This window comes from Sinocyclocheilus anshuiensis, unplaced genomic scaffold (assembly GCF_001515605.1).
Source record: "Sinocyclocheilus anshuiensis isolate Anshui unplaced genomic scaffold, SAMN03320099.WGS_v1.1 scaffold949, whole genome shotgun sequence".
In the NCBI taxonomy this organism is placed as follows: domain Eukaryota; kingdom Metazoa; phylum Chordata; class Actinopteri; order Cypriniformes; family Cyprinidae; genus Sinocyclocheilus; species Sinocyclocheilus anshuiensis.
The window spans coordinates 530784-542167 of record NW_015554135.1 but is presented as its reverse complement, the minus strand read 5'-3'; the positions used below and the strand labels follow the sequence as shown (position 1 = coordinate 542167).

Genomic DNA, 11384 nt, shown 5'->3' with positions numbered 1-11384 from the left:
TAACAGCTACTGTTCCGTTTTCTATGCTCCAGTGCAGTATGACAGTCAGTGTCAGTATAATATTTCAATTGCATCAAATAGCATACATATTAAAAGCATAGGCTATTGCATCAATAAGTTGAATATGTTTTTGTGCTTCTGTCTCATAGATCCTTCTGACCGGGTTGGAATCCACAGCACGAATGGTACATTTCTCCATACTAAATGAAGAATTGGCATCTCTGCATCAAATGTAAAAGCCGGAGTCATCTGAGACATCTGAGCACAAGAAGCTGGCAGAGGTACATATAGGCTGACTTCTGCTCTCTTCCAGAGTGTAGGTATCTTCATGAGAATGTACATTGCTCAGCAGATGGCCCAAGCCCAAACCACCTGCTGGGTTGAGCCTTCATTAATCTGTTCAAAGCTATAGAACAAAAACTCTTGACAAATAGATTTGCCAAATTGAGAATGAATTTGCCTGCTATGACCTAAATATTAAAGGGGTCATATGATGCTTTTTTAAAGATCATTATTTACGCCTTCTTTCTTTGCGTGCACATTTGGGCGCATTATGCAAATATTCCCACATAGTGAGGTAGATATGTGGGGGCGTGTTAGAACGAGCCGTTTTAGGGGGGTGTGGCAGAGTCTTAACTTCGATAAAGAATATCTCTTTGGTTTTGAGACTTTAGTCTTTGCAACTTCAGGGATCTTATCTATTCACGAACAGCTTGTAACACTCCAAAGAGAAAGGAAAACTTGAAATCGCATCATATGACCCCTTTAAGCAAGCAAAATTAATCAAATATGCAGTAGATGGTGACATTTATTTATAAAAAGTTGAGATGATGGGTTACACACACACATGACAACCAAAGTAAAAGGCAGAGAAAAATCATTTATTTAAAACATAAAATGTGTGTACAAAATGCAATATACAGTTTGTCAGCTATATATAATCTATTCCATTTAAAATTATAAGCATAAAAAAGAAACAAGACATTATGAATAAATGTTTGCAGTTGCTTTCTATTGAGGCACTTCCCATCCTTATTTGAAATCATTAAGAAGAAGAAAAACGAAAATCATTCACGTTAACATTATGTTTATAGATAATTCAAAGAGATGAAAAAAAAGAGAGAGATATTTGCACAGTACAGCTTCAGATTAAAAGTTCAATTATGTGCATGGGGGTAGCTGCCTTCTCAGTTCGTTCCGTACCTCTAGATGTGACTTAATTGTTACTTATTTAAGATGGAAGTCCTCATCACAGACTATAGTGCCACCCCCGCTATGATGTGTGTATCACCTTTGTTAGACTCCGTTTTGGTGTCCAAAGAATCCAAACTGTACGGTGTGTCATCCTGTCTGCTGACTTTGTGTGTAGGGCAGAAGGGCACATATTTGGTCCATGTGAAGGAGGAGAGGCAGCTATTAATTCCAAAGGGCAGTCCGTACACGTCATCACTTTCTAAGGTGTTGTCTGACTCATTTTGGTGGTCCTTTTTCCATGCAATAATGCCTCGTTCACGTTTCGTTCCTGCAGGTATAATAATGATATATTAATAAACAGTTATTGCACAGTCTCAAAAGTTACTTGACTAGTCGGATTTATTCATTTACAATGTTTTATTTGTTACATTTGCATACATAAAGCAAAGGAGAGAAGTACGGAGTACAATGAACCCATATTAAAATGATGCTTTTGGGTAAAAGGAATAATACTCTAAATTGAACTTTTTTGCTTGAATATTAATAAGTGTCTTTATCAATGTGCATTAGGAATAGGCACAGTTATTGAAGCAGATTATTAGCAGAACTCACCAGGTATTGTATTATCGAGGAGAAATCCAAAGAATCCTCCAACAAACATACTGGTTGTCAGAAGCACTTGAAGTACATGGTCCAGTTCAACAACTCCTAATACACAAAGTAAGAAAGCACAAAAAATCATACTTGGAATGCAAACAGTGTTTTGACAGCAGATGTGTCTGTACATATAAAGAGTCTGTAGCATGTGTTTTTCCGAGACTGATCATAGTTTATATACCTGTTGCTATGGATGTGGGATTTTTCATTATCCAGTTGGGAATAGCAAGCCCAGTGAACATAGAGAATCCAAAGATGAAGATGTTGCGTGAAGAGTTCATGTCTGTATACTATTAAAAATGGAAATCAGTCATGATAATAAAATATCATATGACGTGTACTGTCATAAGCATATTAATATTGAAAGAATATAATATAATATATTCATATAAATATATCACACATAATGTTGCAATATAGTGTAATAATGTTACAAAAGATTTCAAATAAATGCTGCTCTTTTGAGCTTTGTATTCATCAAAGAATCCTGAAAATATTGCTGTTTTTGCAAAAGTTTTGATAACTTTTTATAAGAGACTTCTATCAACTACAGTATGTTAAAAATTTGCACGGACCCTATACTTTTAAATGGTAGTGTTGGTACTTTATTTGAGCACATCATTTTCCCTGATGTATTCCTTTTTGCATTAACAGTACTGTTTTTACCTGTAGGCTTGAAACACCAGCAGCCATAATGACCCCGAACATGACCAGAAACATTCCTCCAATAACAGGTGTTGGTATTGTAGTAAATATGGCTCCGATTTTCCCAAACATTCCCATTATAATCATTACAAAGCCACTGCACACAATCACCATGCGACTACCAACCTGCAAAAGATGAAAGGTTTCTCTCGATTAGTGTCATAATTCACAGAAAACATGCCAAACAATCTCTCAAAAAAATGTATTAAATAAAATTAGAAAAATAAATAAATAAAATTAGATAGTGTTGTAAGCCTATGCAATCATTGTGAAGTAAAGTCAAATTACATTTTGGCCAGTAAAACTTATTGTGAAACTTTGTACCTTAGTGATACCCAAGGCTCCTATGTTCTCACTGTAGGAGGTGGTTCCGTTGCCTGTTCCCCAGGCACCTGCCAGCAGACACCCGATGCCTTCAATGCCAATTCCCCTGTTGATGGCATGTCTGGGTGGTGGTGGGGCACCAGATAACCTGGCACAGGCATGATAATCACCCACTGACTCAATCATGGAGGATATGACCCCTGCCAGGATTCCAAAAACTCCTGCCAGACTAACAGTTGGCACTCCCCATTGACCTACAATTACATAGCCATAAAAAAAACATAATATATAAAAGATTTCAATAGCCTATCCGATAATACAACAGCAATCATAAATTATGATTCCTGTAAGTATATGGGCATATAAAATACTTTATTGGTCTTAATTGTGCTGGTTGAAATACCCGGATAAGGAAATCTGAACCAAGGCGCCCTGCCTATAACATCTCCTTTAATGTCAGTCCGAGCTAGATAGCCATATTTATCAGGGTCTGAGGGCAGGACATTGTAGATCGTCAGCAGGTAGCAAATCAACCATGACAGAGTGATTCCTAGCAGGACCTGAGAAAGCACACCTTGCTTATAAATGTATTTTTAATGGAGCATTAATATTTAGAAAACAGATATAAGACTTACAGGCAGAATCTGAAATATGTAAATCCTGGTGGTGTGAAACTTCTTGGCTTTGCTGTATTTGGGGAAGGGGATGGCAATATGACGGAGGTACTGCGAGAATATCACAATCAAACACGTCGTCCTGTGGAGGACAATGAGACTGTGTTACGGCTCTGTGACAGCATTACATGTCCAGAGATTATATCAAGCAGTATACCAGAAATGAATACTGAACATGAGAGTTGGACTTAAACTAAAATATTTGCTACTACTGTTGTGGGAACAGCATTGGGGAGTAACTAACTAAATGTCAAAAGGCTACAAACTTAACTACAATATTCAATTGTCAAGGTCAAGGCTAAAATCGTGTAGTGCCTGGGTGGTATAAATGGTCCTCGTTGGACAGTCTGATTCTTTCTAGTGAATCAGTTGGACGATTCATGTACATGAACCAATTCACAAAAATGATTCACAGGTTTGAATCAGTTTAAATGCTACTGTGTTTTTGACTCCGTTACATCACTTTGAGGTGTTTTGTTTACTGTCACCTTAAATGTGATTGCTTGTTTGTTCAAAATCAGCAAAATATGTGCTGTGTAGTATATATATATATTTATATATTTTCATTGATGATTAATTTTGAGAACACACATGGAAGAGATGCCCCAATGGTGTCCTGCGTTCATGCCAGCGGAGTCAAATAGTGATAGGCCGATTAGGGAAATAGTTGGTGCGATGGTCAGAGGGCCAATGAAACGCATGAAGAGGCCAATTAGACCAGAGAATCCCACCAGCACTTGGAATAGGGAGCCCACCATGATCGAGCCTTGGAGCTGTGCACAGATGACAACAGAAACTGAATTTTAGCATTATACAATAAAGATATATTTTTAAGATATCATTTTAAAGATATCATTTTTAACACTTGCCATTTTATTTTTAAATGTAAGTGTCTTTTTGCCAATCTTTTGGGTTGAGTGTTATCTATTGCAATGACTGCCACATTTTTGAGTGAGGTTTAAGTGTCAAAATTTGGAACCACTCTACATATGTTCATGAGTTCTTACATAGAGGGTCTATCAGTTACTGAGATACTCACCACTTGCATTCGACTTCGCCAAACATGAATGAACTCAGGGGAGGTGGTGTTGACTAGGCTTGAGTTCTGCGTCCAAGCTGGACAGGTCCATTCAGGCATTGATAGCAAAGCCATGGTGGGCGACAGGAGTGTAAAAGTTCCACCCTGGAGAATGGGTAACCTTGCATTAGGAAAAAGAAGAGCCTTGTCACACAAAAAATCTAGCTCTTGTTGTTGTTGTTATTTCTGTTCAAGAAGTGCATAGGTTCTTCTGACTTTTGATGTTGAGATGTGTCTTTCCGCCCTCTGCTTTTCAATTCATTAATTGAATTTCACATTCAAACCCTTTTGTCAACTTGTCATTCTCAACCCTCCCTGATTCCTCACTAAAAGCCAAGTCTTTAATCCATCTCAGCAGGTCAAAAACAAGGTAAAGCTGTTGTGTTGTTAATAGATTTACGGCACTTTTATGGTATATAAGGAATTTATTGTACAAGTTAGAGTCATTTATGTGTTTACACTGCAATCTTGTACCAAATCAGTTACACCTACAAAAGGTAATTCACGTGGTTTTAGGGGTGTTAAGACATTTTCCTTGAATTAATTATATTACAATTCTAATGCTTTACACAAAAGGGAGCTCCACAGCTGAGAGGCCTGAGGAATGTGGATTTATTTAAAATGTGCTGAACTTCATGTTAATAAGATGAAAAATTCCCAATCCTATTACGGTTTTTAGCTTCGGCAGGAATCGCTCTGACCAAAGTCCTACATATTTCTGCTGTACATCAGTAACAGACTGATTTGGATCCTTCATGTTTGATTAGTATGCTCTTGAAGACCTGTAGAGTTAACATATAGCAGGATTTCTTTGGCCTTTTATTTGGGTCAAGTAGCCCCAACAAAAGAATGCAATAGGACTTCAGCCTAAAGCAGAGGCTTATCAGACATTATCAGACATTATTCACACTTTCCAAGGTCAATGAACCCTTGGATTGAATGTTTGGATTGTTGTCCTGGGAGATGGTTTATCTGGAACATAAATAACGCTTTATATAACTTTTTATTATTATTATTATTATTATTGAGAGGAACACAGTCAAAATAAAAAAAACGTAGATATGTAATTTTTATATATTTTAGATATATAAAAATTAAAAATGTTGTATATAGTCATGAATGACCCATTTTAATCATAGAAAATTGATCTTTTGACAAGAAGTTGGATAAATGAATTCAAAGCAAACTGCATCATAAACATCCTTCAGAAAATCAAGGTAATTTTAGAATCAAACAAGCTTTTTAGAATTAACACCCATGGTTAAATAATTGACAAGGACAGTCCCATGTGTCTCAGTAACCACAACACAACCCTGATTCAAGAAGATGAACACAACAGAACACAAACACTGTTTCATTGTTTAACTACAGCTCATCCTTAAAATATTCTTTGCACGTCATTACATATCTTCCCACTTGGTGCACTGACCTTGGCCTTGGTTCTGGCACTGTTGCTGAATTCTGTTATTTCTTTGTGAAATATATGACTTTGCCAAGAGTGATAAAAGTAACCTTACCTCACTCCAAAGGTGACCTGGAGTAAGGTGCACACCCCCGATACGAAGAAGATAGTGCTGATGAGGTGACTTTGCGTGAGGCCGTCATGCTGTAGACAAAGGCCCTGAGACAGTATCAGAGGAATGGCTATGATGCCACCAAAAGCTGTAAGATAGTGCTGTCAGAGAAATGGAGAGAAATTGTTATGTACGTTCTTTCTGTAACCTTCTAAACACATTCTATGTACAGTGAAGACTAAAAGTCTAACACCAGTAATGAAAATGCTTTTGTTTTGCATAATTTCTAGAAATCAGTATATGTTGAATTGGAAAAAAATATTTCAGAATGGATTGAATGTTTTGCTTTAATGTCAGTAGCTCTCAGGTCCATGAACTCTACAAGTATCTGAAAGAACATCTGACCAACTGTATGCATGATCAATGTCACAAATTTGCTAATTTAATTAAAAATAATGCAGAATCTTAACCCTACAGCCTATTATATTTGATGCATTAATTTTCCAAGGCCTTTAAATGATCAACATCAACATGATCAAAACGTTGCTGAAAAGTTCAATATTTAAATTTCATCTTACGAAATCATATTATTGGGAGATATAGAGCGACAATTGTTATTTATATGCACTTTATGTAAGTACTATATTGTTATAAAGATCTCTTTGATTTACATTACAAGCTATCATAATTTCACCTTACTTTTTGGCCATATAGATAACAACTGCACCAAATTGCATGTTTCTGCTCAGTTTGGGCTTCTGAATAAAATTGAGGTGTTTTTCCTTGAATGTGAGCTTCATACTCTCACTATATCATATGGGCCATAAAAGCCAGATAAAAACATAAAACACACACAAACTTTTTTGTAGATTTTTCATTTTCATTTTGTCTAAGGTTCAATAAACTGTTCCTTTTCAAAAAAAAAAAATTTAATATGTCAGGCTTTACAGGGTTAAATATGCCTTATTAATTTTGTGTTATTTTTGGGTTTCAAAATCCCGAATCTTTATCTTTATATCCAAGCATTAAACATTTTCAGTGTAGTTTTAGATTTTTTGGAAGCTGAATATTGGAACTGTTTTTTGTTCCACCTGTATATTGGAACTGTTCTTTATTGGTACTGATGAATTCAGTGCTGTTCATAGTGCACACTCTAATCAAGACTGGTAGATTTGAATTGATTTAAATGACTGATAATATAAGATAAATTCTATCATACAAATCTAACATGTTCAACATCTTGTTCCACAGGTAGATGTGTGCGTGCCACTTACCTGAATCCCCAAAAAGATGCAAAGGTACCACGGTGGAATATCAGTGACACAATATGCTAGCTTGTTACTGTCTCCCTCCTCAGAAAAATTATCACTTCCATTTTTATTCTCTGGTAACTCACAGAAACGGTCTATACCATCAACCTAAAGTCAAAAAACACTCAAATTCAGTTTCTGGCTTAGCAGTTTTCAATCAACAACCTTTCCTAATTCCATCAATTTCACTTTGCACATGTGAATATTATTTGTTTGAAAAACCAATAACCCCCCCTCACTCATGTATTTATTTTTGATTGATCAATATGCAAAATAATTTCTTTAATACATTTAGCATTTCAAATGAAAAATTAAATAAGCGTCATGATCTGTGAGTGATAAATACACACACACACTGCTCCAGTTACACATTCCAGTCACTAAAACATTGAGCATGACCACAATAACAAACACATGAGTAACACATGCGTTATCAAGAGTGATAAGAATCTTTGGTTACAACATTGATCATAAAAAGAAATTATCACATGCTATAGATTTTTATAACTGTGATTTTAAGGATCTCATATCCTGGCAAAAGTCTGCCATAACTTAGATTTACGCAATGAAAACAAGACCCATTACACACTCATGATCATAGTCCATTCCAATGTAATGTTCCTATATTCAATCTGTCCACTTCCAGAAGCTCTAAGACTAATTTAAAAAAGAAAAGAGTAATTCTACCTAAAATGTATGTCTGTTAATGAAGGTTACTCACAGCAAATGCATAGTTGTCCAACCCGTCACTGGTTTTCTCTGGAGCCATGAGTGTGGAGGCAGGAGACAGTGTAATAAGAGAGATATTACACTTTCTAATAAGAGAGAGGGCAAGAGCTAAGGACAGCATACAAAAGAAGAGACGAGTAAAGAGAAAGGAGGGGCAAAAACAGAGGCACGGGACAGGGTTTGGGGATGCTGCCGCTGATTGTAAATGCTATGGGACCTATCAGCTGCTCATGTGAACTCAATTACACCACAACTAGCAGGCAGCTGACCAGAGCCATGTGCTGCTCTGGCTTCTGGCTTAGGAATACACTCTAACACACACTAATGTGTACATGTGCACCAGTATATTTGCATGCATGTTAATCACCATGCAATGCATCTTCAAAGTCTATCTTTCTTTCTTTCTTTCTTTCTTTCTTTTAAAAGAGAATAATTTATTACTTATCTCAGGGCAAGGATCCTTTAAAGTTGTTGAATGATTGCTGGGTTTACATAGTAACTTGATTGCAGGTTTAAAACAGTTAACTAAAACTAATAAAGGTTAGTTACTTTAAATAAACATAAACTGATATAAAATAAGATACAATAAATATCTCTTATTTTATTTCAGCTAGTTGCCAAAACAGCATTTCTCATTTTCGTTTAGTTTAACTTGATATACTAAAATGACTCAAACTACAAACTAAAACTAAAATAATAAGAAAACGCATAGACATATTTTAAAATATTAGTGCTGTCAAACAATTAATCGCATCCAAAATAAAAGATTTTGTTTACATAATATATGCATGTGTACTGTGTATATTTATTATGTATATATAAATACACACACCTGTGTGTATATTTAAGAAAAATATGTTTTGTTTATATATAAAATATGTATATTTATATATATTATAAATTATATATGAATATAAATATATATATACATGTAAATATTTTTAAATATATACATGTATGTTTGTGTATTTATATATACATAATAAATATACACAGTACACACACATATCTAAACAAAAACTTTTATTTTGTATGTGATTAATCGCGATTAATCATTTGACAGCACTAATATATATATATATATATATAAAGACTAAAATGGACAACAGTATTCCTAGATTTTTTAATTTGTTGGAATAAAAAAAACAAAACAATCCACAGTACAAATAATATTTGATCATTCTATTACCATAAAGTTCAACATTATTTGCTAAGATTTTTCATACACTGCCTGCAGCTTATTTATATTAACATGTATGAATTTGCCAGATGTTTTTATCTAAAAGCAACTTGCAGGGCATTCAAGGTATACATGTGATGTCTGTTTACATTTGAACTGCTGAATTACTAAACTATATATAGCCTACAGTGTGCATCCTCCTTATTATAACAATTATGTGGTGATTTTATTGTTTTTATGGAGTGTTTAATGGCAGTATTACTGTCATGGCTCTCAATTTACCCCATATGGCATGACAACAGGTAAATATAATATAATTTATCATTTTATAAATGTTTTCCTCTGTGCAGTTGATTTTTTTGTTGTCAATCCTTTGTTATGTGCCTATAAAACTCACTTTTAAAAATAAACCTAGTATGAGGAACATTTACTAGAGGTAAATGTGCGACAAAAGCCAATTTCTTTCTAGTATAAATTATTTAGTATGTGCCGAATGTACTGCAGGGAGTAATGAACTTGAGCATGGTTTTGCATTTCAGTGAGGCTCTCTAAACCAGGCTAGTGCAAGACTTCCCAAATACTATGTATCACATGCCTCTCATTTTGGAGATTTATTTGAGATAGTGACAGGACAAACCTAATCATCCAATCATTCTTTCATCAGATCAACCCGTTGTATGCCCAGTGGGCTGCTACTTTTAGAGCTCCAATCATTCTGGTGAACATAAGTACATTTCTTTCATTAGTACTTACCTTAACGGACATTCCTTGGATGAAATGAATCTCACTGTTTTGAAAGTCTCATCCTGTAGTTAATGATTGTGAAAGTAAGTTTTCCAGATAATGCACATGTGATCTTCCACCTCTGCACACACATAATGATGTGCTTGATTTCCTGGCCAATCAAATTATTATGTTTGAAAAGTTGAGTCCAGTAGGTGTGCCACACAGTCTGAGAAAACTAAATCGAATGCAGGCTGGAGAAAAACTGAAATTCAAAAGTACAGTGAGGTCTTTTTCTCAGCCTGTTCACATCTTTATGCTTATAATGTACTTAGACATGCTTCATTCAAGTGCTTTCTGGATCAGGAATGTGTCATGTTCAATGCTACATTCAGCTGAAGTGCGGCAGAGACTAAAGGAATTATGTAGCAATTATTGTCAAATATCTTACTTTCAGTGATCAGTGATTGTTTCAATGGCAGTAGAAACACAGTGAATTACAATTTTATAGTTTATAGTCCTTTGGAACTGGGACCTGTGGTGTTAGTGGCCTTAAAGTTGTTAGGTTACTTTATAACTTTCAGAATCTTCATGATTATAGCTCAGATTTTAATGGTTAAGACAACCTTCACACACCGTTAAACAATGAATTTTCATGACTGTTCATGATTACTGTATTTTTAAATATAATTTATAAAGATTGGACTTTCAAAGACCATCTTGCCAACCACATATTTAAACAATGCATAATTTAACACTGAAAAGCCTCTTTACAAAATGTCATGCCTGCAAATCACATTTTTTGCTCATAATTTCTATTTTAGAATGTAATTTATTTGTTTGTCCAGCAGGTGGCGCAAAAATATATAAATAATGCATGTTTTCATCCACAATAACATTCAATCAAAGTTAGCCCTAATAATAATCTAACATAATAATAATAATAATATGTTGCAAATTTAGGCTATGTAGCTGAGAATTTCTGAAATTTCTGAAATTACCACATGTAATGTTTTGTGTGTGTGTGTGTGTGTGTGTACATACACGAAACATAATAATAATAATTGTGAATACTTCTGTCCAATATTAGAGTGTATTATTATAATTAACACACACGATGTAACCAATTATACAGGTGCATCTCAATAAATTAGAATGTCGTGGAAAAGTTCATTTATTTCAGTAATTCAACTCAAATTGTGAAACTAGTTTAAGTCTTTGGTTCTTTTAATTGTGATGATTTTGGCTCACATTCAACAAAAACCCACCAATTCACTATCTCAACAAATTAGAATA

At 34.7% G+C, this 11384-nt stretch overlaps 1 protein-coding gene across 1 annotated transcript; it reads right to left on the bottom strand.

The window, feature by feature from the left end:
• Positions 1 to 1117: 1117 nt before the first annotated feature.
• On the bottom strand, positions 1118 to 8238 carry LOC107670368 (solute carrier family 23 member 1-like). Its single transcript, XM_016462939.1, has 12 exons — positions 8178 to 8238; positions 7421 to 7564; positions 6150 to 6307; positions 4594 to 4753; positions 4146 to 4327; positions 3516 to 3636; positions 3284 to 3440; positions 2881 to 3134; positions 2518 to 2682; positions 2033 to 2141; positions 1807 to 1902; positions 1118 to 1522 (listed from the first exon to the last, which is right to left on the bottom strand). Exons 1-12 carry the CDS (start codon positions 8223 to 8225, stop codon positions 1257 to 1259), a joined length of 1860 nt encoding a protein of 619 aa, XP_016318425.1. The 5' UTR covers positions 8226 to 8238; the 3' UTR covers positions 1118 to 1256.
• Positions 8239 to 11384: the final 3146 nt, after the last annotated feature.